Genomic DNA, 23,328 nt, shown 5'->3' on the forward strand with positions numbered 1-23,328 from the left:
GACATTTGTAGAGCAGCCACAGGGTCTACCCCACACACATTTACAAAACACTACTGTGTAGATGTGCACTCCAAGCAGTAAGCAGCTGTAGGGCAGGCTGTTCTAAAGACACTTTTTCAAACGTCTGCAGCTGGCACAGGTGGCCGCCGCTAATGGAGGGACTGCTATATATTCTATGCTATAGATATGAATTCAGCAGCCCACATGCCTCGAACTGAATATGCTACTTACCAGTATGCATCTGTTCTTGGCATGTAGGACTGCTGACATTCATATCGCCCACCTTCCTCCCCGGCGCCTGTAGCGGCTGCAGACTTTACACTTACTCTTAGCATGGTCATCACTCACACTGTTACACTCCATCTTCGCCACAATGGCTAAAAACAATCTGGGGATGGAGTCGATGCCCATGCGCACTGTAGTCCAGGGGAGGAGCCACCTATCTCGTGATACTTCGAAGACTCTTCCAGGACAACAATATGCAATCATCCGGACCCAACACTAGGCGGCGATCTATGCTATAGATATGAATGTCAGCAGCCCTACATGCCAAGAACAGATGCATACTGGTAAGTAGCATATTCATTACCAAACACTACTGCTTGGACAGCCAAGTCCGGAGAGATAGCTTCTTTGGCCGTTCAATTCTCCAGGACTTTCTGGTGTGAACTTGGTTTGCAGACCCACCTCTAGGGTTGGTATTGCTGGGGTATGTATTCTAAAGTGAGGAATCCATAACTAATTGTCTCTTTCAGATGAACAAGTTATTTACCTTCGGTAACAATATATCTGTAAGAGACATAGATTAGTTATGGATTCATCACCGCCCCACCCATCGTCCCAGTTCTGCGAACTGGCTTATAGAGTAAGGAACTCCCTTTCAGGGCCCTAGTTTTTATGCACCAGTGGTCAGTGTCTTGCATGGCTCTGCGCTTCTGGCGTGTAATGTTGTGTATAGAACTGACATCCGCGCACAAGGTCCGCATCTAAGTAGATAACCACAACGTATTCCGGCAACCACAATGCCAATGACGAACGCAGAGTCCACCGACGCCACCTATCGACGCGCAGGGGTACTGCTGAGGAAAAAAATCTCCGGATCCAGTCTGACACCTAGGGTAATTCTAAGGTGAGTTATCCCTAACTAATCTGTCTCTTACAGAAATATTGTTAACAAAGGTAAGTAACTTGTTCATCAGGTAGGGGAAATTGAAGCGAAACACCTACTTGGCTAAATCTAAAATCCCTTTCTTTGGTGGCCTGCAGTGAAGATGAACTGAGGAGGGCACATATCATAAAAAGCAAAGAATGCTGCTCTCAATTGAAGGGCTTTACCCTGCTATACAGTACAGTGCAGGACCGAGGCATCAGTTGTCTGCTCATGAGATTGACGGGTAGTATGGCAAGGGAAAATCACAAAGCTTCTGCCCGCCGCCCCTGTTTTCACCTAGACAAACCATGTTCTCACTCTTGCCTGCAGTCCCCAGTGGGGTGGTGCCTGTCCCGGAAAACAATAAGGCAAGGCACCGTCTGTCTGGATCTACATAATCCAGGCTTCTGAGACCGTCATCCTGCAGCAATGTGTGTGATCTACCGTGAGGACACGGTCCTCACAGAGAGACTCAGCCGAGTTTCAGATTGATTGATCGGAAAATCAGAGAGGCCCGCAGTTAATTGTCAGTGAGTGGAAATAAAACGCTGTGAAGGTAATAACAAAATTACATTGTGAGATAGTTAATTACGTTGGAGGCTCTGGGCAGCAAGGAATGCTGAACATGACAATTTTAGTGCACCGGTTGCTCGCTCATTAATGCAGCATTGACGCTAGTGCTCCTCGCTGTGAGGTGTTCCTGGGGACGCTTTTATGTGTGACAAATTTTTTTTAGTGCAGTGATGCAGACACTAGCACCTAAATGTTAGTCTAACACCTGATGCATGGTACTTGGTACGTCTGAAAACTGCACGTGAGGAGTTGTCACGCATGTTCGGTTTCAGACGTTCCATCCCTCTTCACTTCCTGGTTGTGTATTAGTTAGGAAAATTACCACAAACGGACCCTTCCCCCAGACCTTCAATAACTAAAGGAGTCTGTTGAAGGGCAAAGCACAGACAAATGGAAGGAACTGCAAAACAAAATGTAGCCTTGAGTTTTTGATAGTCTTTGTTTTTTCACCTCTTACCTGGGCTCGAATGGCCATGCCACGCCAGGAAAACGGCAAGCCTAGGACAGCATCTTCTCAGGCATCCTCAACCCCTAAATGACATCCATGAAATGGTTTAAAACTACATGGAAATATTAACTATGGTAATCGTGTCATTTGAAGTTACATTTTTGTTCACCTGGGTCTTCCCTATACAAACACCCAGTGCAATTATCATAAAATGCAAGTTGGTGGAATATACCGGAGGTCCGGTCAGTTTTGCTAGAAAGATTTAGGAAAATTTGTACATTTAACAGCAAAGACCCTAATTCTAACTGTTGATGAGAAAATCTGCTGGTATTTTTCCCATACTGCCCTCCAAATCCTGAGAAATAACGTGTATGGCAATGATTAGTGTTTGTGTTACTTCTAATTACAGAGTTTGTATGTTTTCTATGTCACTTACCTCCGAAATCGGTTATTCTGCGCAGATTTCTGCACTTTTTTCACCTAATACTTAATGTTGCGTTTTACATGCTGAAATGTACATGGAGAAAACCTACCGGCAGTGCATTTTAAACGTGCATTTTATAGCCCCATAATTCTGATCCAAATTACACTGAGGGCTTAATATGACATGCCTCAAAACTGAGAATGTTTATGCCAAATGGAATTGGTGTGAGTGTTAAGACATCAATATGCTTTATTCAGTTACAATAATCTGTGTGGTTTTTTTTTATTCCCAGAATGATGAAATAATAGACCAAAGTGGATCTGTGGGCTCCAACGAAGAGGATGAATGGGGAAGCGCTTGTAACAGTTCCAGGTAAGCATACAAGTAACAGTTTTCTTAAATGAAAAGTGTAGGAAAGTGGGATCTTTCTGGCAAAGATACTCCCACTTGTTGCCATGTGTCAGTGTGTTTTGACTGTAGTTCACTGGGATCCTGCTAACCAGGAACCCTGTGGCGGTGCTCTCTCCTCTGAATTGACTGGTGAGTACTCTGTACACCCCACAATATGCACACTGGGCTACCCCTGTAAGTCCCTAGTATATGGTACTGAGGTACCTAGGGTATTAGTACACCAGGGTTCTCTAATGGCCTGCAGCATGTATTATGCCACCCATGGGAGCCCATGCAAATTGTGTCTGTAGAGCTGCTATTGCAGTCTGCGTAAAATGATGCTTGCGCCTTTCACTTTGGATATAAGGTTTCCCTTATATGCTAGGCCACTGCACTTTAAACCTATAAGTCAGCCGTAAAATAGGCCCTTTAGTCCAGGGGCAGGGTGCATTGTTCTAAGTGTGTGGGTAACCCTGCACAAGCAGAGGTACCCCAACAAACCCCAAACTCCATTATCTGGGCGTTGTAAGTGCGGGACAGCCATTATAAGGTATGTAGTGGACACTGGCTTCCCTGAACCTCGTCATATTTGGTATAAAAAATGTTGGAATTCCAGTGTTAGTTGCATTATACCTTGGCTTGGGAGGCCCCTTAGAGGACCCCCCAATACCTAACTGTGTAGTCTTACAGGATCTGCCTGCCATTCCGTGCTGCTGTAGACCCTAGACTGTGTTCTGCCCCCCTGCTGATGAGCTTCTCTCTGGCAGGGGAAGCTGAATGAAGGATTCGGTAGTAGGGGATCTCTGTGTATAGTCATAATCTAGTGAATAGTCCCGCCCATGTGCGTGGACCCCGGAGCAATCAAAAATAATCTCTTAAATTGTCAAAACATGCAGAACTGCACAGACACTTAAGAGAGAAGGTAAAGACAGATAATGCAGCCTATATCCACAGGCTACACTGTCCAGTACTTCATCTAGAAATTCCACCAAAAACCACAAACAGCACAGCCTGTCCAGGTTTCTCCACAGAGAAAAACCTTGCCTTTAACAGCAAAACCCTCTGGAATGATAGAGAGGAAGAAATGGACAGACAAGCCCCATAGGCTGCCATTATGTGGCTCAGAACAGGATACTGTGCCTTTAAGAGAACTTTCCAGAAGCCTCACAGTATCCCAGAATGCACTGCAGGTCCCTTTTACTTTCAGTTCTTTTTTCCGGCTCGTGCTAGCAGGACCCTGGAGCATTGAGCTCTCCCTTTCTAATGGTTTATTTAGTGTTTTTCACTTTTTCAACTGTTTGAGTGTATTTCATTTGAAGTACTTGTTGCTTTCTTCCTTGTGTGTGTTTCTGGGCAGCCTTTTATTGTCAAAATGCCTGCTTTATTTGACAAATGCCCAGAGTGTTCGAGGAAGAAGGCCAGGTCTGACCCACACGAGGTGTGCATCATCTGCCTTCCCTCATCTCATGTCCCAGAAGAGTGTGACATTTGCCAGGGCTTCTCCAGCAGGACCCTGCGAGATAGGATGAAGATCAGGCTCCAAGGCCTGGAAGACAGGAGACTGAAGGCACAAGGTGGGTCTGGGCAGACTTCCTCTGCCCATGCTGAGGCCTCTGGGGGGCTCCCCAGGGGCAGGAAGACCAGCAAACGTCCCCATTCTCCATCGGCGTCGATTGCACCGACGACGGCGTCGAGAGGGATGACTGCAGTCTGTTCCCCGTCTCCCCAGGGCTCAGGGTCGAAGCGGCGTCGACGCTCGGCGTCGAGGGAACTGAATAGACCGCCGTCAAGATCACCGGTGACGATTTCATCGACGTCGTCGTCGAGTTATCGACGTGGAGAGGTGGTCCGGCGTCGGCGCTCGCCGTCGACGAAGAAGAGGAGGTCCGCGTCGAGGGGATCCTTGACGTCGAGGATGACGTCGAAGTCTCGCAGGCGTTCGTCGTCGAGGAGACGCTCGGTGTCGAGGTGAAGATCGCCTTCGAGGCGAAGGCGCTCGCCGGCGAAGCGGAGGCGCTCGCCGTCGAAGCGGAGGCGCTCGCCGTCGAGAGGCCGTCGGTCGCTGTCAGGTCGACGTTCTTCGACGCCGAAGAGGCGCAGAAGGAGTTCTGGCGCCAGGAGTCATTCTAGTCGGCGGCATGTGCCGATAGGGGATTCTCCATCGCCTCAGCCTAGGAAGGAGGGACAGTCACCGGGCTCGGTGTACTCTGAGGTGTATACACCACCTAAGCCGAGGTCAACACCACCTCCACCTCCCTTGTCCAAGGAGCCTCCGCCGCGGACTCCCCGCCCCCGCCGCCGCTCCCACCTCATCCTCACCCTCAACCTCATCCTCCGCCTCAGCCTCATCCTCCTCCTCGGCTCCCGGCTGGCGGACCGCCTCCGGTTCCTCCGAGGTCAGCTTCACTGCCAGGATATCTGACGCCTCCTAAGGGGACCCCTCAGCCGAGGCCCCCAGTCAGGCCAAAGTCGACTACGCCTGTGAGGCCTGTGGATCGTCGGAAGCCGAGGAGATCGCGCTCTCGCTCCGGTCGGAGGGGTAGATCGCGGAGTCGTCACAGGTCTTCGACGAGATCAAGACGACGCCACAGGAGGCGCAGGTCACGGTCCCGCATGGATTCTTCTGGGACCAGGGTCTACTCACCGACTCTGTCGGAATCCCCTGAGACGAGGGTGTCGCCCGTTGACGACATCGTCACGTTCCAAGATGTTCTGCTGAGGGGGGCAGCGAAGTTGGGCATCACGGTGATGGTGCCTACGCCCACGACGTCCGTGATCTTCGAGACACGCCATAAAAAGCACCTGTCTCGACCATTGCTGCCTCTAGTACCAGGATTGGTAGAGCCCGCAGAGGAATTGTTTCTCACTCCCGCGGTGACGAAGGCTGCTCCCTCAAGGCTCCTTAAGAAGTACCGGGCCCCGGACTCTGACCCGGCTTTCCTTCGGATGGATCCGACACCGGACTCTGTCATAGTGACGGCGGCAAGGAAGCAGCATGCCACCACCCTGTCTTCCACGGTCCCTTCTGATAAGGAGAGCCGCTGGATAGACTCGGCAGACAGGAAGGTCTGTGGGACGGCATCTACTGCAATGAAGGCGGCTAGTGCCACGGCTTTACTAGGGCGGTACGATCGTGCCCTATGGGAGTCCCTCCAGCTATTCGCCGAGCTCCTTCCTTGAGAGAAGAAAGAGGACGTTCAAGAGATTCTGAAGGAGGGGATGCTGGTGTCTAACCAACTCATCAGCGCGGCGGCTGATGTGTCTCTTCTGGCGGCACATGGATACTGTCAGGGTGTCAACCAGCGACGCCATGCTTGGCTTCGCCTTACGTTGCTCAAGCCAGAGGCTCAGCAGCGGGTGGCCAATCTGCTTTTCTCGGGGGAAACCCTGTTTGGCAAGCATGCGGATGACAAGATGGCCCGCATGAAGGCGGAGGCCGAGACCCTGACGGCTGTCGGGTTGGAGAAGCCCAAGGAGAAGAAGACCTACCGCCCATTCCAGAGACGGTTTGGAGCGCAGGGCAGAGGGCATGGGCAGGCTTCAGGACAGAAGCAACAACAGCAGCAGCAGTTCCGAAGGCCCTTCCAGAAGCGCCAGAAGGGTAGAGGCGGCCAGCAGTCCCCAGCGGCGAACAAAGGCCCGGCTGGGTCTCGGCCCTGAGCGGTTACTTCTCCTACATCCGTTAGCCGCTCCGGTGGGGGGGAAGCGTTCAATTGTTTCTGGCAGAGTGGAGAAAAATTACTCAGGACAAGTGGGTGCTGAACATTGTTTGCAATGGATACAGTCTTTGGTTCACCAGCCCGCCTCCAGCAATTCCTCCGGTCAGCTCGCAGTTTCAGCTGCGCGAGCTACAGGCGGAGGCCGATATCCTGTTAAGTAAAAGGGCGATAGAAGACGTACCTCTGTCTCAAAGGGGATGAGGTCTGTGTAGGAGAGTGGGGTCTGCAATCCCATGGCCACCCCAGATTTTTGCTTTTTGCTTCACTGGTTTACGACTTTCCCTGGCTGTGGGCCTGCTAATCAGACCCACAGCCTAGCTGTTCTCTCTCTAAATTACAACCATGTACCTTAGATGCATTTTACCAATTGGTACTGGGCCACCTTATCAGTCCCTGTACAGCATACCTTAGGTATCCAGGGCATAGGTGTACCCAGGGCCTACCAGGGGCTGAAGCATGTATTATGCCACCCCTGGCTGGCCACCCAAACAGACACAACTGGCTGCACGACAGCTGGGGCAAGGTGGTGTAAACACCCTTTGCTTTAGATATAGTATTCCTATATCTAACCCTAAAATGGACACATATATTCCTATCAGTCACTCCTATGGCAGGCCTTATCAATCCTGAAGGCAGAGTGCTTGGGATTATGTGAGATGGTGCTCTGGCATGAGCTGAGCCCGTTTGCAGCTTGCGGAACCAAGTCCAAATAGCTGTTCCATGATAACGCTATACCATATACTCTTAAGTGCATTATAATCCTCGTAGTTAAATGCTAACTTTGGTATAGCATTATCAAAACATGTCGAGTAAGGTGTCATACGAATTGGAATACTAACCCCTCGCCAATTCTGGCGACGGGGTTAGCATTCCACCCTTCTAGAGGGACACGACATGTATGTAACCGTGAACCCCGGTTAAAGTCAGACATAGCCTCAGCTCCACAAAATGGATGCTGCCACCGAGACACAAGTCTGCCCTCCTGCTGCTGGGAGTCCTTCCAGCAACGGAGGCCTGGACAAAGGGTTTCCTGTCAGGGGCGGTGCTAGCACCATCCCAGACAGGATTTTGTGTATCCCAGGTAGGCAGGGCTGAAAGGAAGGTGACTGCAAGTGGCACCCCGGTGCTCACTGTGCATATGCCGGCTCAAACCAGTTCCTGGGGCACACCAGCCCCTGAGCTGGGGAGAGACCGGACAAAGGAGAGGGGTGTAACCACCCCCCTCCTAGTCCCACCCATAGGGCAGGACTTAGTCGCGTGCCAGCCCCTTTTCTTAGGATAAAGGTAGGAGCAGGCCCCCTTCCCAAATTAGATAATCTTGAATCTTGAAACTACTTTCCACGAAAGGAACTCTTGACTCTTCTGAAGACTCTCCCTTGTGGCTAAGGAGTCGCCACCCTGCACCAGCAGGCACCATCGAAGCTCTTGCGGTTTGCTGCACGTCCATCCTCCGGATCAAGACTGCCCAGCTCGACGAGACCCGGATTCCCTGCCATCTCTGACCTCTACCTACATCATCCAGCCCAGCTGAGATTCGTGGGTGTGACGAGACCCGTGGGACCGGCCATCTTCAAGACCTGCACGACGCTTCACCAGCACGACCCCCGAGAGACCCTCGAGTAAGTGCACTGGGGTTTGAGAAGCCCTAACCCTAAGCAGCTCCAGCACCGAAGTCCAGCCTCCCAGCATCCACGAGATCTGCGTGGGGCCCTTCTGCTCTTTGCTGCTTCCCGCGTTGTCTGGTCACTTGCCCGTTGGCTAGTGGCCCTCCTGACGACGTACCACGATGATTTCACCGCTGGTCTGGTTGCCCCAGACTGGCCCTTGCTCCCTTCCAAGAGAGGAGCACCCCGGACCCTCCTGGTCCACTCCAGACGCCATCTTGAGTCCACCGCGTGGGCTTGACTTTGCCAAGGCTTGTTGCTCCAATCCTGGTTTCAGCAGTGCCGACAGCAGACACCTTCGTGGGACAGCTCGCACCTCCATCCTGGTCGCCGACAACGCCTCCTGGTCCGAGAGACTGCAGAGCCCAGCGTCGCCCACTCACCTGGTCGAGGTGATTTCATCCGGTGCCATCCTGGTGCCCATCTGATCACTGGCTAGTGATCAAGAACTGAGTCCCCTCTGCTTTCAGGTCATCTTCAACTCCGATCCAGTCTTGGATCCCATCGAACTTCATCACTGGTCGCCTGCCAGCAACTTCTTCTTTCAGGCTCCATAGACTGTAACGAGGATTCCCGACGTCTTTTGAACCCTATGCAGCCGCAGCCCCTGGGCTAGGTAACTCGAGCATTTCGGTGCTCCAACGTAGGTTCACTATCTAAGTGCCAAGATCCTTTTTCGTTTTCAGCCTAACTAGTCGGATTCGTCTGATAACACTAACTTTACGACATCTAGCATCCATAGACTTGTTCCCGCATCCCGCGTGAGAGTGCACACTCTGCACCCGATCTCCCTAGGCCTCCTGCTCCTAACCTTAGGGTTCAGTAGTGTAGTCCTAGCGATCCTGAAGCCTCTGGATCTTGTTACTCACCTGCTAGTATTTCGCATTCCACTTTTTGTGTATATGGTTTTTCGTGCCCCTCGGGCATTTGTGTAAATTGTGCAACTTAAAGTATTTTCATAAGAGTTTTGTATTGTGCTTAGCTCCCTGACTCATAAAGAGTTCAGGGTAGTCTTGTTATAAATAAATATCCTTTATTTTCATAACAACTTGTGTGGTGTCCTTTCACTTGGTGTTCAAGGGGTATATGTGATGGTAAAACAGCTGGCTTAACACGCCCTCTAGAGTTTAGCCTGAAGACTGCTCGTGTCCATGCTACTAGGATAGCTGGTCTGAAAGGTTGACTTACAACCAATCATCAACAAGGGTTGTTTGGTATGATACAAAGTGATCACTAGAATAGTGAGCACTATATATCAGGCCAACTTCTCACAGTCTGTACTCCCGTTTCTTTCTGGTTCGCAAGAAGGACAAGAACGAGTTCAGGCCCATTCTGGATTTGCGACAAGCAAACAAGTGGATTCGCAGAGAGAAATTTCGCATGCTGTTGATGCATCAGATTTATCCTCAGCTGCAACAGGGAGACTGGCTCTGCGCCATAGACCTACAGGATGCGTACTTCCATGTGCCCATTGCACACAAACACAGGAAGTTCCTTCGGTTCCAAGTCGGCGCCAATCATTATCAGTACACAGTACTGCCATTCAGGCTGAAGTCTGCGCCCAGAACATTCTTGAAGTGCATGGCGGTGGTAGCTGCACACCTGAGGAAGAACAAGGTGTTTGTCTACCCGTACCTGGGCGATTGGTTGATCAAGGCCTCCTCCTTCTCGGAAGTTCAAGCGCACTTCCAGAAGACGTGCGTTCTCTTGAACAAGCTGGGGTTGCACATCAACATGTCCAAGTCTGTCCCGACTCCGGTCCAGTGCATACAGTACTTGGGAGCCTCCATCAATACGCTATCAGCAAGCGTGTCTCCTTCGGAGGAGAGACGATTATCACTCCTTCGGAAGGCTCAGGCTCTTATGACCGCTCCATCTACAACAGTGAGGACGGTGTCTTCTCTACTGGGGTCGATGGCCTCTTGTATCTTCCTCACGCCACATGCAGGGCTGCACATGAGACCATTGCAGGAGTGCTTGGAGGATCAGTGGGATCAGAGGAAAGGATCTTGGGACGACAAGATACGGCTGTCTCTGCATGCTCTTCAGTCTCTGAAATGGTGCTGTTCAGCGGAGAATCTCCTCAGAGGGGTTCCCTTCCACAAGGACATTCCCACACAGACTATCGTGACGGATGCGTCTCTCCACGGCTGGGGGGCGCATTCCCGAGACTTACAGATACAAGGAACGTGGTCCCCGATGGAGTCCACGTATCACATCAATTTCCTGGAGCTCAGAGCTGTTCACTTGGCACTGAAGGCCTTTCATCCATCCTTCCAGACCAACTCTCTGCTTGTATAGACGGACAATACGACTACGATGTATTACCTCAACAAGCAGGGCGGTTCGAGATCGCGCACTCTGTCGCAGGAGGCGCAGGCGATCTGGCACTGGCTACTAGCCAGAGGACTGACGATAACGGCTACTCATCTGCCAGGAGTGCAGAATGTTCAGGCAGACGCACTGAGCAGACTGATTCAGGAAAACCACGAATGGGTCATAAACGACAAAGTACTAGGAGAAGTCTTCGCAAGGTGGGGGACTCCAGACGTAGATCTGTTCGCCACCGCCGAAACCAGCAAATGCCGAGACTTCGCCTCCAGGTACTACCAGCAGGGGACGCTGGGGAATGCGTTATGGGTCAACTGGTCGAACAGCTTTCTGTACGCTTGTGAGAAGTTGGCCTGATATATGATGCTCACTAGTTCTAGTGATCAACTTGTATCATTCCAAACAACCCTAATGGTGATTGGTTGTAAGTCAACCTTATAGACCAGCTATCCTAATGGTAGCATGGACAAAGCAGTCTTAGGCTAAACTCTTTTGGCATGTGAAGCCAGCTGTTTTACCACAATATAACCCCTTGAATACCAGATGAAAGGACACCACACAGGTTGTTATGAAAATAAACAGTATATTTATTAATAACAACACCTCTGAACTCTTTATGAGGTCAGAGGGCTAAGCACATGACAATCTCTTACGAAAAATACGACAAGTTGCACAAAATTACAATGGTGCCCTAGGGGCACGACAAACCATATACTAAGTAAGTGGAATTTGAAAGTCGATAAAAGGAATGGAGCTGTCCAGAGGCTGTAGGATCGATGGGACCATGCTACCCTAACTCTAGGTAAGTAATAGGAGGCCCACGGAACGCGTGTGCAGAGTGTGAACTTACACGCGAGATGCGTAACAATGTCTATGGACAGTACAGTTCAAGTTAAAAGGTAAGTACGGACAATCCTGACTAGGTAGGACTAAAACGACTGTGGAACTGGACACTAGGACAGTTAAACTACCCTTGAGCACCGAAATGCTCTCGTTACCTCACCCACGGGCTGCGGGTGCATAGGTGCCAAAGTGTGTCGGGTTCTCGCGTTGAAGTCAATGGAGCCTGAAAGAAAAGATGCTGCAGGCGACCAGGAGGAAGATGTCCGGTGCGATCCAAGGGTGGTTCGGTGAAGAAGAGGACCTGAAAGCAGAGGGGACAGTGTTCAAAGTCACTAGCCAGTGACCGGTGTGGAACCAGGAAGGAACCAGGTGCTGTCGTCGCGATCAGGTGAAGAGTGGACGCTTGACTCTGCAGCCACGTGGACCAGGAGGTGTCTTCGACAACCAGGATGGAGGCACAAGCTGTCCCACGCAGGCTCTCGCTGTCGGCGGTGTCGGATCCGGAATTGGAGGGAGTGGTGAGTGGAAAAGACGTCTGGTGCGGACTAGGAGAGACCGGGGTGCCCCTCTTTTGGAAGGGAGCAAGGGCCAGTCTGGAGCAACCAGATCAGCAGCAAAGATTTCAAAGTTCGTCGTCTAGGAGGCCACTAGCCAGCCGGCAAGTGACCAGACAACGCGTCGAGCAGCAAACAAGCAGAAGGGCCCCACGCAGATCTCGTGGAAGCTGGAGGGCTGATCTTCGGTGCAGGGGCTGCTCGGGGCTGGGGCTTCTCAATCCCCAAAGCACTTGGTTGAGTTTACCTCGGGAGTCGTGCAGGCAGCGAAGTGCAGGTTCGTTCAAGATGGCCGGTCCCACGTGTCTCGTCGCACCCACGGGTCTCAGCTTTGCTGCAGATGTGAGTTGAGGTCGGAGAGGTCTGGCAATCCGGGTCTCGTCGGGCTCTGAAGTCTGGATCCTCGAGGGAAGACGACAAATTGAAGCCGCTGGACGCTTGATGGTGCCTTCAGTTGCAGGGTGGACACTCCTTCTCCACAAGGGAGACTCTTCAGTCTTCTGTGGAGCAGAACGTCGAAGTCCAGAGTTTCTTCTTGTAGAATTGTTCAGGATAATCTAATTTGGAATGGGACCAGCTCCTACCTTTATTCTCCTAAAGGGGGCTGCACTACTGACTAGGTCCCTCCCCTGGGTGGGACCAGGAAGGGGGGTGGCTACACCCCCTATCCTTTGTCCGGTTTCCCGCCAGAGCTGGGGCAGGGATGCCCCAGCAACTGGTTTGAACCGGTGTATGCACAGGACACCTTGTGTGCCCCAGGCATGTCTCATTCCTTTCGGCCTGTCCTACCCAATACACAAAATCCTGTCTGGGGTGGTGCTAGCACCTCCCAAGGCAGGAAACCCTTAGTCCAAGCCCCCCTCGCTGGAAAGACTCCCAGCAGCAGGAGGTCAGACTTGTGTCTGTGGTGGCAGCATCCATTTTGTGATGCCAAGGCTCGAGTTAACTTTAACCGGGGTTTACAGCTACATACATGTCGTGTCCCTCTAGAAGGTTGGAATGCTACCCCCGTCGCCAGAATTGGCGAGGGGGTAGTATTCCAATTCGTATGACACCTTACTCGACATGTTTTGATAATGTTATACCAGAGTTAGCATTTAACCGCGAGGTTGATAATGCACTTAAGAGTATATGGTATAGCGTTATCATGGAAACAGCTAAAGGACTTGGTTCCGAAAGCTGTAGACAGGCTCAGCTCATGCCAGAGCACTATCTCACATAATTCCAAGCACTCTGCCTTCAGGATTGATAAGGCCTGCCATAGGAGTGACTGATAGGAGGATATGTGTCCATTTTTAGGGTTAGATATAGGTATACTATATCTATAGCAAAGGGTGATTACACCACCTTGCCCCAGCTGCCATGCAGCCAGTTGTGTCAGTTTTAGATGGCCAGCCAGGGGTGGCATAATACATGCTTCAGCCCCTGGTAGGCCCTGGGTACACCTATGCCCTGGATACCTAAGGTATACTGTACAGGGACTGATAAGGTGGCCCAGTACCAATTGGTAAATGCACCTAAAGTACATGGTTGTCAATTTAGAGAGAGAACAGCTAGGCTGTGGGTCTGATTAGCAGGCCCACAGCCAGGGAAAGTCGTAAACCAGTGAAGCAAAAAGCAAAAATCTGGGGTGACCATAGGATTGCAGACCCCACTCTCCTACAACGCTTTTCCACCCATTCCCCTGATTCCGGCGGTACTCATCAAGCTGTCCCAGTCCAGGGCGCGGATGATCCTGATTGCCTCGGAATGGCCCAGGCAGTGGTGGTTCACGGACCTGCTTCACCGGTTATGTTATTTAAAAAAAATATTTGTTAAGCGCACTGCCACCAATTGGTTTCCTGGCGCTAGGATGAACAGAAGACGGAACTTGAGATTGTGAGTAAGTTGGGATTAGTGATATGTTTGTCTGAAGAGCCATGTTTTTAAAGCTTTCCTAAATGACATGAGGTCTGGACAGGACCTGATCTCAAAGGGGAAGGTGTTCCACAGACGGGATGCAAGAACAGCGAATCTGCAGCCTACAGAGCGCTTGCGTTTGAAAGCGGGTGTTTGGAGGAGGGCTAGGTGGGCAGAGCGCAGATTGTGAGAGGGAGTGTGCCTAATGATGAGATTATGTATAAATTTGGGGCTTTTACAATGGAGAGATTTAAAAATTATGCAACCAGTTTTAAAGGAACAGCGTTGGGCCAAAGGGAGCCAGTGAAGGTTCCTAAGCAAAGGGGATGCTGAATGCCATCTAGGTTGTGCCGTGATAAGTCTGGCCGCGTGGTTCTGGACCATCTGGAGGTGCTTCAACAGATATAGGGGTAGGCCTAGGTATATGGAGTTTGCATAATCCAGGTGGGAAAGCACTGTGGCGATCACCACCTGGATAATGGCCTCTGGGGTGAAGAAGCGCCGCACCTTCCGGATTTTCCTGAGCTGGAAAAAACACTTGGAGACCACTTGACCCACTTGTGTTTTAAAGGAGAGATCACTGTTTAGCGTAACTCCAAGTGTCTTTGCAGAGGAGGTAGGGATAGGGGCTTGACCCATATCTGATGGCCAATAGTGTGGGCCCCAGTATTTCGCACTGTTTCCTGTGAGCACCAGCTCGGTTTTTCCAGGGTTTCATTTTAGGTGATTTTGGTTCATCCAGTTTTGGATGAACCTCATGGTAGACTGAAAGTGGGAGATGGAGGAGGTGGAGTTGTCTACAGTGAAGAGTAGTTGCAGGTCGTCCGCATAGTTGAACACCGTCACCTGCTTGTCTCTTAAGACCTGGATTAGAGGAAGAATGTAAATATTAAACGGATGAGATGACAATGAGGAGCCCTGAGGGACTCCACAGGTAATGGACTGTTTAGTACCGACCAGGGCGCCAAGACGGACCGCCTGGGATCGGTTCTCTAAGAAGGAATTCAGCCAACAGGCAGCTAAGCCCCTAATGCCGGCCTGGTTGACACGGTCGATCAATATACCATGGTCGACGTGTCAAACGCGTCCGACAAATCCAGCAGCACCAGGGCCTGGGGAGAAAGTCTGTCAGCGCAGTCTTGGAGCGTGTCTAGAACCGTGACTACCACTGCCTCTGTTGAATGGGCAGGACGAAAACCTGCCTGGTGGGGATCAAGACAGTTTGAGCCCTCCAAAAAATTGGACAGGTGTTTCGTGACATGAGCCTCCATTACTTTAGCCAAGAAAGGGAGCAAGGAAATTGGCATATAGTTTGCCATGCAGGTGGGATCGGCCCCTGGTTTCTTCAAAAGTGGGATGACTGTTGCTTCCTTAAATGCAAGGGGTACTAAGCCAGATGTGAGAGTCATTCAGCAGAGTGTAAGCCGGAGTCGGAACGGCGGACAAACACTCTTTAAGGATGTAAGGGGGGCATTTGTCCGAGGGGGCTCCTGATTTAACTCTTGCCAATAGCTCCAAAAATTGCTCTGGGGTCATAGTGGGAAACCTATTTATTGAGACCTTGTTGGTAGTGGTATGAGTAACAGAGGGAGTGTTAATAGAGGATTTTGGGATACTCTCTTTGATGTCCACAATTTTATCGATGAAATAAGTATTGAGTGCATCACAGAAGGTCTGGGTTGGGGTCACCCTAGGACGAACACTGTCTAAATCAGTCAGCTCATTTAGAATTGAGAAAATATCCTTGGGTCTGTCTGATGAGTTAAGAATGCGGGAAGAAAAATAAGCGGCTTTTGTGGCAAGAATGGCCTTCCGAGTACTCTTTCCTGGCCGTGATAAAATCAGATTTTAAGTCAGAGGAGTAGCTGCGACGCCACTGTCGCTCCAGTTGGCGCAAGGACAGTTTCTTAGCTTTTAGATCTTGGGAGAACCAACGTTGAGCGTCTGCGCGCCGGGCCAGATTTATTTCTTTATAAGGTGCATGGATGTCACTTGCAGCTTGAAGCCAGCCGGCCAGGTTGGATTCGGCTGAATTAATGTCAGAGTGAGGAAGAAGTGCCGTATTATTTAATGTTTTATGAATTCTGATTTGTCAAGTGAATTCCATTTCCTTGCTCTACTACTAGCAAGAGTAGTAGTTGACTTAATAGGAAGGCAGCTAAGTTTAAACTTAAGGAGAAGGTGATTTGACCAGAGACAGGGAATAGTTACTGGGGTTGAGGTAAGAGAAAAGTTGGACCATATCTGGTCTAGATGTGACCTTTACAATGGTTTGGGGAAAGGACTTGTTGAGAAAAGTACAGATTCATAAGAAGCTCAGTGAGCTCACTAGATTGGGGGCCTTCCGAAGGGTCGTTGAACCAATAATTAAAATCACTTACCAAAAGAATCTTGGTATGTTCCATAGCTAGGTTGGCAATTTGCTCACTGAACGTAAAAGGGAAGGATGGCATAGAATTAGGGGGTCTATACAAGAGAACACACGAAATGGTAGTATTAAGGTTTTTGAGTTTTAGGACTAGGTTATCAGTGTCTGGCAAGTTGATACAGGTAAGAGTGGTAACTTTTAAGGAAGAGTGAATAATTGCTGCGACACCCCCACCAGACTTGCCTGAGGCACGGTCCGCATGTATGATGTAGTAGTTCGGAGGAAGTGCAACTATTATGTCGGGCGCGGAGTCTGGGGTCAGCCAGGTCTCAGTTAGTAGAAGGACATCTGAAAGAGACACGTTAGTATTAGATTCATTACCTTAGAATATCCCCAGGCGTCAGACTGGATCCGGAAATTTTTGCGTAGCAGTACCCTTGCGCGTCGGTAGGCGTCATCGGCGGCTCCGCGTCCGTCGTCAGCGTCGTGGGCGCCGTGATGACATTGTCGGAGTACTTAGACGCTGCCTCTGCGTGCTGACGTCAGTTCTTCTTTTTTCCACGACAGCAAGCGCAGATCTGGAAAAAGCAGTAACCCTAGTCAATTTTTGACTAACTTTTTTGATCGTTTTTTGATCATTTCTCGAGTCCTCGACTCCGATTGGTGCCGTAGGGATGCCCGGCTTTAAGCACTGCGAGGATTGCGACCGCACGATGTCGGTCACGGATCCTCACCGCCTGTGTTTAACTTGTCTAGGCGTCGATCACGACGACAAGGCCTGCTCCGACTGCCGGGCCCTCTCTACGAAAGCCAGGGGGGAGCGGTCCCGTACCCGACTCGAACTCCGGCTGTCAGTCCCGCGCCGCAAGAGGTCTCGGTCCCACGGGAGGTCGAGGGACAGGTCGCGGGCTCGGAGCCACCACAGCTCCGAGAGTAGGCCTCACTCCTCCGGGTCGAAGTCGTCGTCAGGTAAGAAGCACAAGAAGTCCAAGAGGCGTCATCGCTCTGCGGACTCCCCCCGACGCTCGCGCGATGCGGCCGGGGGTTCGGGTGACACCGCCCACGCGGCTCCGTCGGAGTCGCGGGCGCCGCGTTCAGGTCCCTGGGCTCAACGCGACGCCCGAGGAGATCGAGCGCTTCCTCATGGCCATGAGGAAACTCTTTCCTCCGACGGGCTCTGCGGCGCCTTCGGGCCCAGCGGACCCGTCTGGGGCCTCTAATGGGTCGGGGGTTTCAGCCCCGACGCCGTCGGGTGCTTCGGCCCAGACGCCGCCGATGCCTTCGGGCCCGGCGCCGCAGGTTCCCGCTATCCCGACGCCGCCGGCGCCGCAGGGTACAGCTGTCCCGACGCCGCCGGCGCCTTTGGGCCCGGCGCCGCAGGACGCCGCTAGACCTTCTTCGGGATCTGGATCGTCGCCAGTGGACCTTACGACCTCCCCGGCGTCGGACCATCACGTGAAGCCTACGGCGCCGTCCTCGGGCGGCGCCGTCCCCGATGCCCCCTTCATTCCTGTTCCGACGTCGGGACGGCCCCGATGGGCGCCGCTCCAGACGTCGTTTGGGGAGTTTCACTTCTATGAGCAGGCCCCATTGGTTGAGATCCCTGAGTTTCAGGAGATTGGTGATGAAGGGGATTGGGAGGGGTCTGAGGACCCTCTGACCCGAGAGTGTCAATCTCATGAGGACTGGGCAGGAGACCTTGGGGACACCTCTCCAGACACTGGTTTTGTCTCCCCTCCTACCGTGGCTTCGGAGGAGGGGGCAACCTACAGTGTTGATGAGGGCTGCCAAGGCCTTTGGCCTTGAGCTCCCCGCCGCGGCCGTGAGGACTAATCTCCTCACTGAGGTCCTTAAACCGCAGTCAAGCTCGGCCGAGCCTCTGCTGCCCTTTAATGAGGCCTTGACCGACGTTCTTCTGGGCACTTGGTCCAAGCCCGCTACGGGTTCGCCCGTAGATAGGAACGTGGCCAGACGCCACTGCCCAGCACCGGGCGACCCATGTTTCCTGTCCACCCACCCTACCCCCGAGAGCCTGGTCATCCAGGCCTCCAATTCCCAGACCGCATTCCCGTCGACACCGCCGGACAGGGAATCCAAGAGGTACGAGCAGTACGGCAAAAAGATCTTCTCGTCCCTTAGTCTGGGACTGCGGTCTTCCAACACCGCATGCCTCTTGGGCCGCTACACCCACTCTCTGTGGGATACGGTTGCGGAAGTGCTGCCAGAGTGTCCGTTGGAGGTACGGGCCAAACTCGGCCAAGCCCTTGTGGAGGGCCGGGATGCAGCCAAATATTCTATACGGTGTGGGCTGGATACCACCGACTCACTGGGTAGAGCAATGGCAACGACGGTGGCGGTCAGACGTCAAGCCTGGTTGAGGTCCGCCAACTTTTCGGCCGATGTCCAGAACACCTTGATGGACATGCCGTTTGATGGCCGTCGCCTCTTTGGCGACAAGGCAGACCATGCGCTCGAGCGCTTTAGGGACTCCAGGGCTACGGCCAAGTCCTTGGGCCTCTCGGCCCCGCGCCAGCAATCGGCTGCCTTTCATTCCTTTCGTGGCCACGGAAGGGGTGTACCCATACGTGCTGCCAGCCACGCTCCGCAGGGTAATACCCAATGCGGTGGCGGCCGTGGGAACCTCCGTCCCGGCAGTCGGGGACAACGGCGAGGTCAGTCCACACCTTCCCCCGCAGCATCTGCCTCAAAACCCTCCTAGTCTGTGCTTTCAGGCCCATGTGACGCCAGTGGGGGGCAGGGTTCGCCATCACCACCTCCACTGGCGCACCGTCACTTCGGACAGGTGGGTGCTGCAGATCGTCCGAAGGGGCTACTCCCTCCCCTACGAGGCGACTCCTACAGCCATGCCACCGCAGAACCACCGTGTATCGGGGGATCATTTGCGACTTCTGCAGGAGGAAGTTACGGCCCTCTTGGCCAAAGGGGCCATCGAGCGCGTTCCTGGGCCAGAAGTAGGGTGTGGTTGCTACTCCCACTACTATCTGAAAGAAACAGGTTAGTATTAGATTCCTTACCTTAGAATATCCCCAGGCGTCAGTCTGGATCCGGAAACTTTTGCGTAGCAGTACCCCTGCGCGTCGGTAGGCGTTGTCTGCAGGCGTCCCCTGCGGCTCCGCGTCGTCGGCGTCGTGCGCCGTGATGACGTCGCTGGAGTATATAGACGCCGCCTCCGCGCGCTGACGTCAGTTCTTCTTTTTTCCGCGCCAGTTAGCGCAGATCCGAAGAGAAGTACTCCGGTCTTTTGACCAAGTGTTTGTAAAACTTAATCTTTCTACGGTGCCGGTAGGATGCCTGGGTTTAAGAGCTGCGACGAGTGCGACCGCATGATGTCGGTCACCGACCACCATCGACTCTGCCTCCGGTGTCTGGGCGCGGACCACGACGTGGAGTCCTGCGTCGACTGTCGGGCCTTGACTGGAAAAGCTAGGCGGGAGCGGTCCCGCAAGCTTCTCGAGCTCCGAGTGTCGGCCCCGCGTCGAGAGCGGTCCCGGTCCGGTCGGAGGTCGAGGGAGCAGTCGAGGGAACGATCGCGGAGCCGCCATGGGCGCTCCGGGAGTCGCCACCATTCCTCCGGTTCGTCAGGTAAGCACAAGAAGTCGGGGCGTCGCCATCGCACCCCCGACTCCCCCCGACGCCCGCGTGCTGCGGCCGGGGGCTCGGGTGACCCCACCCCCGCGGGGCCGCGTGGGTCGCCGACGCCGTCTACCCCATACCCGTCGGTCCCTGGGGAAGGCGCGTCGCGTGAGGAGATCGAGGCCTTCCTCATTGCTATGAGGGCGAGGTCTCCTCCGGCGGGGCCTTCGGCGCCTGCGGGGCCGTCGGTCCCGTCTGGGGGCCCGAGCGGTTCGGGTGCTTCTGCTCCGACGCCGCCGGTGGCTCCGGTCCCGGCGCCGCTGGGTCCCTCAGGTTCGTCGCCGGCTGGTCTCCCGGCCTCTCCGGCGTCGGTTCCTTTGGGCCAACCCGTGGTACCGCCTCCGCGTAGTGCGGCGACTCCGCCGTCGGCTCCGGCCGGCGTCGGGTCCCCGGCACCGGCGCCGCGCGGCGCCACCCCCCTTTCCTCCCCGACTCCGGACACGGAGTCGGACCGGCGTCGGCCGACGCCGGATCCGACGCCGATGGGGCCCGTTGACCCCGATGTCTATATCGTCGACCCAGAATATGGGTATGATGAGGATGAGTATGGTGAGGGTTGGGAGGGGTCTGAGGACCCTTTATCCCGTGCCTGCCAGTATGATGTGGACTGGGTAGGTGATCTGGGCGATGCCAGTGGCCTGGACGAGTCGCCCAACCCTGGGTTTGTCTCCCCGTCCCCGGTGGCGTCCGAGGCAGGTGCTGCCTATTCGGTGGTCCTGATGAGGGCTGCCAAGGCCTTACACCTTGAGCTCCCCGTCGCGAAGGTCAAACCAAACATTCTGACCGAAGTGTTTAAACCGCAGTCATGCCCCCAGGAGCCTCTGCTGCCGTTTAATGAGGCCCTGACGGATGTCCTTTTGTGCACCTGGTCCAGGCCCGCTTCCGGTGCACCGGTTGACCGGAATGTGGCAAGGCGTCACCGTCCATGCTCGGACGACCCGGCCTTTTTGTCCACCCATCCCTCCCCGGAGAGTCTGGTGATCCAGGCCTCCACTTCGCAGTCCGCATTTCCTTCGGCTCCGCCCGATCGGGAATCAAAGCGGTATGACCAGTTTGGTAAAAAGGTCTTTTCCTCTTTGAGCGCGGGACTGCGGTCTTGTAATACCGCGTGCCTCTTGGGCCGCTACACCCACTCCCTGTGGGACACGGTCGAAGAGTGTTTGCCGCAATGCCCCCAGGAAGTGCGGGACAAGCTTACCCGGGCCTTGGTTGAAGGACGGGATGCGGCGCGGTACTCGATCCGTTGTGGTCTGGACACGACCGACTCCCTGGGACGGGCCATGTCCACGACGGTGGCGATTCGTCGCCATGCTTGGCTGAGATCTGCCAACTTCTCGCCAGACGTCCAAAATACACTCATGGACATGCCATTTGATGGCAGTCGCCTGTTTGGTGACAAAGCGGACCACGCGCTGGAGCGCTTCAAGGACTCCAGGGTCACGGCCAAGTCCTTGGGTCTTTCGACCCAGCGCCAGCAGACGGGTTCGTTTCGCCCCTTTCGTGGCCAAGGGAGGGGCGGTCCCACACGTGCTGCCAGCCACGCGCCGCAGAACGCTCCCCAGCGCGGTGGCGGCCGTGGTTTCCGCCGTGGTGGCGGTAGAGGCCAGCGGCGAGGTCAGTCCACGCCTCCCCCCGCTGCTGCATCCAAGCCTTCCTAGTCCGAGCTTTCGGGCTCACGTGACGCCAGTGGGTGGCAGGGTTCGCCATCACCACTCCCGCTGGCGCGCGATAACGTCGGACAGGTGGGTGCTGCAGCTCGTTCGAAGGGGCTACGCCCTCCCCTTCGAGTCCACTCCTCCAGCCATGCCACCGCAGAACCACCGTGTGTCGGGGGACCACTTGACACTTCTGCAGGAGGAAGTTACGGCCCTCTTGGCCAAGGGGGCCATCGAGCGCGTTCCTGGGCCAGAAGTAGGGTGTGGTTGCTACTCCCACTACTTTCTGGTGCCCAAGAAGGACAAAGGAGGCCTGCGTCCTATCTTGGACCTACGGAACGTCAACGGCTTCCTCCGGAAGGAGAAGTTCAAGATGTTGACTTTGGCTCAGGTCTTGGCTGCTCTAGACCCTCAAGACTGGATGGTAGCGTTGGACTTGCAGGATGCGTATTTTCACATCCCCGTCCTGCCGGCCCACCGGCGTTACCTGCGGTTCACGGTAGGCCACGAGCACTTTCAGTTTATCGTGCTCCCATTCGGCCTTACCAGCGCCCCACGGGTGTTCACGAAAGTGATGGCGGTGGTCGCAGCTCATCTGCGCCGGTTAGGGGTTTCAGTCTTCCCCTACCTCGACGACTGGTTGTTGAAGGCGGGCTCGCCCCAGACAGTCGTCCACCACCTTCAGATGACGGCAGACCTCCTGCACGAGCTGGGGTTTTCCATCAATGTGCCGAAATCACACCTGTGTCCCTCTCAAAAGCTCCTTTTCATCGGAGCGGTTCTCGACTCGGCGCAGTTTCGGGTTTATCCCCCGGAACGGCGGGTCCGGGATATTCAGGCTCTGATTCCCATCTTTCAGCCGTTATCCCGGGTTTCGGTCAGGTTGACGCTGCGGCTTCTGGGGCTGATGGCCTCCTGCATCCTACTGGTGCATCACGCCAGGTGGCGGATGCGGGCTCTGCAGTGGGACCTGAAGTTTCAGTGGGCCCAGCATCAGGGCAACCTATCCGACCATGTCCTGATCTCGGAGGGCACTGCGAGACAGTTGCAGTGGTGGCTTACGGACCGCGATTGGGTCAGAGGCAGATCCCTCTCCCTTCCCCAACCGGAGCACGTGGTTGTGACAGATGCGTCCCTCCAGGGCTGGGGTGGCCACTTGGGAGAGGCGGAGATCAGAGGCATCTGGTCTCCGGCGGAGTCCCGGCTCCATATCAACATGTTGGAGCTACGGGCGATTCGCCTAGCACTGAAGGCATTCCTCCCCTTTGTCAACGGGAGTGTAGTGCAGGTGTTCACGGACAACACCACCGCCATGTGGTACTGCAACAAACAGGGCGGTGTGGGGTCGTGGACCCTTTGCCAGGAGGCTCTGCGTCTCTGGCAATGGCTGGAACGTCAGGGCGTGACTCTGACGGTTCAACACCTGGCAGGTTCTCTGAACGCCAGGGCGGACGAACTCAGCCGTCGGTGCTCGGTGGATCACGAATGGCGTCTGAACTCGGACGTGGCGAGAGGCCTCTTTCAGCAATGGGGAGAGCCTTGGTTAGATCTATTCGCCACAGAAGAGAACGCGCAATGTCATCAGTTCTGCGCGTTGGAGTTTCCAAGACGGCACTCGCTCGGCGACGCCTTTCGGCGCGAGTGGAGTTGCGGTCT

General features: G+C 53.9%; 1 protein-coding gene across 4 annotated transcripts in view; it reads left to right on the forward strand.

The window, feature by feature from the left end:
- Positions 1 to 23,328, forward strand: part of BRWD1 (bromodomain and WD repeat domain containing 1) — a 2,464,655-nt gene that overhangs the window by 1,205,630 nt on the left and 1,235,697 nt on the right. For all 4 annotated transcript variants that reach the window (XM_078656838.1, XM_078656840.1, XM_078656841.1 and 1 more), the window contains one exon: positions 2,888 to 2,967. In XM_078656838.1, the coding sequence (XP_078512964.1) occupies positions 2,888 to 2,967 (80 nt within the window). The remainder of the gene's footprint in view (positions 1 to 2,887; positions 2,968 to 23,328) is intronic.

The sequence above is a fragment of the Lissotriton helveticus genome, chromosome 8 (genome assembly GCF_964261635.1).
Source record: "Lissotriton helveticus chromosome 8, aLisHel1.1, whole genome shotgun sequence".
Taxonomy (NCBI): Eukaryota; Metazoa; Chordata; class Amphibia; order Caudata; family Salamandridae; genus Lissotriton; species Lissotriton helveticus.